This window comes from Poecilia formosa, unplaced genomic scaffold (assembly GCF_000485575.1).
Source record: "Poecilia formosa unplaced genomic scaffold, Poecilia_formosa-5.1.2 Scaffold33, whole genome shotgun sequence".
NCBI lineage: Eukaryota > Metazoa > Chordata > Actinopteri > Cyprinodontiformes > Poeciliidae > Poecilia > Poecilia formosa.
In genome coordinates, this window is record NW_006799972.1 from 2,925,888 (window position 1) to 2,930,081 (window position 4,194).

The 4,194-nt window shown below is 41.7% G+C and overlaps 1 protein-coding gene across 1 annotated transcript; it reads right to left on the reverse strand.

Annotated features, from left to right (window-relative positions):
* Window positions 1–613: 613 nt before the first annotated feature.
* Window positions 614–3,503, reverse strand: mc1r (melanocortin 1 receptor). The gene has a single exon (XM_007549877.2). It carries the CDS (start codon window positions 2,905–2,907, stop codon window positions 1,939–1,941), a length of 969 nt encoding a protein of 322 aa, XP_007549939.1. The 5' UTR covers window positions 2,908–3,503; the 3' UTR covers window positions 614–1,938.
* Between the last annotated feature and the right edge of the window lie 691 nt (window positions 3,504–4,194).

Below are 4,194 nucleotides of genomic sequence, written 5' to 3' on the forward strand. Positions count from 1 at the left end.
CTTTGCTACGAAATGAACTAAGGTTTTGCTTAGTCTATTTGTACAGAAAGTTTAGCTACATTTTTTTTTCCAGTTAGTATTATTAATAATTTCTATTAACGTGTTTATTTTAGGAACAGGTGTAAGAAAAACATATAAGGTAAGATGGAGGTTTTGTTGTGCTAAAAAAAATATGCTGAGGCATTTCGATTTCATTGGCTACAGTGACGAACTAAAAGGTGTAAATACGCATTATTCAAGTTATCGTCTGTAAACCTAAAACGTAAATTGAAACTTTTGAAACGGCAAATAAAACTTTAGAACAAAAAGCACATAAAATAAAGAAAATTATCACAGCTTTACATTGAATTTCACTCTGAGGCCAATATAATAATAATAATAATAATAATAATAATAATATTCACTAGCAGACTAAACTCAAATCCGGAACCTCCGCGTCTTTGTAGTTTTCCGGGAATCACGTCGCCAGAAATACATCCAGCCTAACTTTGATTAAGCCTCCTTTCATAAACGTCCCATGCAGTGAGCCTCGGGCGTTGGGATGTTCATGTGATTTTTTTCCCCCATCAGTGTTTTTTGTTTTTGTTTTTTCTCTCTCTCTCTCTCTCTCTCTCTCTCTGGGTCTCATTCGCACTTTTATTTTTGGAGAGAGTTGTTGACTGCAAGCATTGTTTAAGAAAACAAGATTTCTGGAGCTGAAGGATCGTTTCAACAAGGCGCATTTTGGGAGGCAGTTTAATCCACTACCTTTATTGGAACCACGATTTATTGAATCATCACAGTGAATAAACTTTGTCTTTTTCGAAAGAAAAAAACAAAATAGTTTTTTTGTTATGTAAATCATGAAACATCCCTTAATATTTCTTCTTTTTTTTTAAGATTTATGTATTTGGGGATATTGTACATTATTGAACATTTTGAACAACACAAATGTAAATTAATTACAGCCAAGGTCAATTTCTATTGTTTGCTGAAACAATAGAAAAGCTGAAAGATGTTATTAGTTATTATAATAGAGATAATATTGTTGATTATTATTATTATTATTATTATTATTATTACTGAGTTGGTTATTAATTATAGTAAAATACCATGTACTCTTCTAGTATTCGTCCTTCGTCGTTTTATTTTTTCCTCCCTCCATTTTTACCTCCTTTGATACCATACACTCTTGCATGTGCATGTCTGTTTTATGTTTAGTTGGTTTGTGAATTATGGAATTGAATAATCATAAAGATAATTCACGCATATTTTAATTCAACAACCAACGTACTTCTGCGGATCTGATCCTCGTTCTGGCCTCTTACATAATATTGCAGATTAAGATCCCGAATAACTGACTGATCAGCTGGTGGATCTTTCTTTCTTTCATAAAATTTTGAAATCTAATATTATATTTTCTTGCAGCATAAAGAAAGGCACTTTAAATATCTGATTGTCAAACGAAATAACGACACAAATGATCACAGATAATATTTTGTTACTCGCCGCCTAAATTCTAGGCAGCTGTGACCTTTTAGCTGTCAAATATTTTACTGGATTTTGATATTTAATAATGTAAAGTTGAATGACTATTTTCGTTAGTTTTTTTTTTTAAGTCCATGTTCAGAGACTGTTTTTTTAAGCAACCTGACAAGATCTCTTGAGTTGTCTGACATCCTCTTGTCAAAGAAAAGGCCCTGAAGTCTTAAAGTATTCAGCATCGAGCGTTCTCGAGCAACAATGAAACGGGCAAAATCTCCCAAATGAAACTAATCCCAACTCCGTGCTGGCATTAGTAAACGTCTTCATAAGATTCCTCCTTCATCTTGTAAGTGCTGCGTGCAGCTCTGAGACCAATCCGCCCAATAAAACCTTCACAGAGAAACAGTTCTTCGGATAAAAGCTCGCACGTTGACCTAATTTGCCTCAATTTGCTTACGTGACTTAAACGGCCGCTTACATGCCGAAGCACCATGCGCACAGGACCAGCTCCTGCAGGGTTTTACGCAGCTCCTGGCTCCTGTAGGCGTAGATGAGCGGGTCGATGAGGGAGTTGCAGATGATCAAAATTAGAAAAAGGTTGAAGTTCCGGAAGAAGCAGTTGCAGAAGGGACTGGTGGGGCAGGCGAGGATGAGGATGAGGTGGAGGAAGAAAGGCCCCCAGCACAGAATGAAGACGCCGAGCAGGATGGTGAGGGTGATCGCGCCCTTCATGCTGGTGGACTGGCGCCTGCCTTTGTGAAACGCTGTGATGCGCCGCGAGTGCACGTGAGCCAACACGAACATGTGCAGGTAGAGCGCCGCGTTGAACACCAGGGTGATGCAGAAGAAGGTGACCAGGCACACGATGACGGCGTTGTCGGTGTGGTACACGATGAAAAGGATGCTGGAGATGACGCTGGCCAGCCACACCACCGCGATGATGGCGACGGCGCGCTGCGTGGTCATGATGCTGTGGTAGCGCAGCGCGTAGAAGATGGTGATGTAGCGGTCCGCGGCGATGGTGCACAGGAAGGAGAGCGAGGACACCACGGAGCTGCAGATCATCACGTCAATGACGTTGTCCAGGTGGCGCAGCATGCCCGGGTGCACGTCCAGGAGGCCGTGGTCGTTCAGGAGCATGAAGATGGTCTCCACCACGTTGCTGACGCTCACCAGCATGTCGGACACGGCCAGGCAGCAGATGAAGTAGTACATGGGCGAGTGCAGGTTGCGGTTCCTGATGATCGCCAGGATCACCAGGATGTTCTCCACCAGGCTGATGATGCCCAGCGCCAGGAAAAGCTCCTGCGGGATGCGGATCTGGACGCAGCTCGGCAAGCTTCGCTCGCCGAGCGTGGAGTTCGTCTCGTTCTCGTCCATGATTTCATTCAGCGGGTTGAACTCCACGTGGAGATAGCGCAGGGAGCTGTTGCTGAAATCCATGTCGGAATTCTGAGTAATGATGACGGGCGGACTTCAGCTTACCTGGAACGACGGGGGGAGACTAAGTTTCATCAGTCCATGGGAAGATGATTGCGCATCGGCTGCTTCAAATGTGTCCTGTGATTCTCAAGCAACTCGCAAATCGCTCGGAAGCTGGTCCCAACAAAGCTGAGTTTGTCCAAACGACCGTAAGACCCAGGGAGTTCTCAGCTGTGAAGGCAAACTCAGGAGAGACGGCGCGTTTGTCCATTTGAAAAATCCGTCTCCTCTTCCAAATTCTCCCCACCGTCATCGAAACAGCTCCACTTGGACAGACGTCCACGAATTATCCACGAACGCCTTTCTCTTGTCCGTCATGATTCTTAGTCTTTGCGCATCCGACCTGCTGGAACCATCCAATCCGTTCTGGACAACACAGTACAGAAGGAAAACTGGAGACGTCTGTTCGAGATGGAGAGTGAGCTGCTTGAGTCATTTTGAAAATAATCCTGAGTGACTTTACCAAACTCCTCCTCTCATACAGACGTCAGTTGGAAATGTGGTCCTGTCTCAGAGTTTGGATTCAGCGATGTTCAGTGTTATGTAAAATATTTATATCTTAACAAGGGCAATAACAAGAAAGCTTATTTAAAAAAAATAAAAAAATAAAAAAATAAAAATAACACCAAGCAAATGCTGTAGTTCTGAATTTTACTCTCAGCAAGAGATTGTCACAGAAGACTTTAACGCATCTGAAGGCTGCAGTTTACCAGAGAGCTGAAAGATAAAATCTTTTATCATCCTTCCAAAGGATTTTATAACCTATAAGAATTCAAAGCAATATAAACTTCCTTATTTCATAAAACGTGACAACTAATTTCCAACAGAACCTGCTTTATATGTTTTAATTGGCAGTGTTTTGCTGTGGAGCCTAAAGACTCTTCAGTGTTGGAGGATTTTGATAAGTGAGACATGGCTTTCTGCCCAGGGCGTCTCGACCCTGTGGGTGACACACGTACTCAAAGGAAAAGACGGATAAGATGGAAATTTAAAATACTTTCGCCGGTGTGAAAGTAACCACTTGAAAGTGCTGAATTAAATCAGTCAGAAAACGTCGGTGTTCTCACTAATACAATACAAGCTGCTGAATTCTAAACATTTAATTATATTTGATGGATTTTGTGGATTAGGGATAACAAATAATAAAAATGCAAAGTTCAGTTTCTCAAAAAAACACTTTGGGAGGGGGCTGATACAGAAATGCTTAGTCATGTTATTGCCAATACAATGTAAGGGAATGCTGCCAAT

What these genes read in the sequence shown, in the direction of transcription:
- mc1r (XM_007549877.2), bottom strand. Translation starts at nt 2,907, where the DNA reads ATGGATTTCAGCAACAGCTCCCTGCGCTATCTCCACGTGGAGTTCAAC.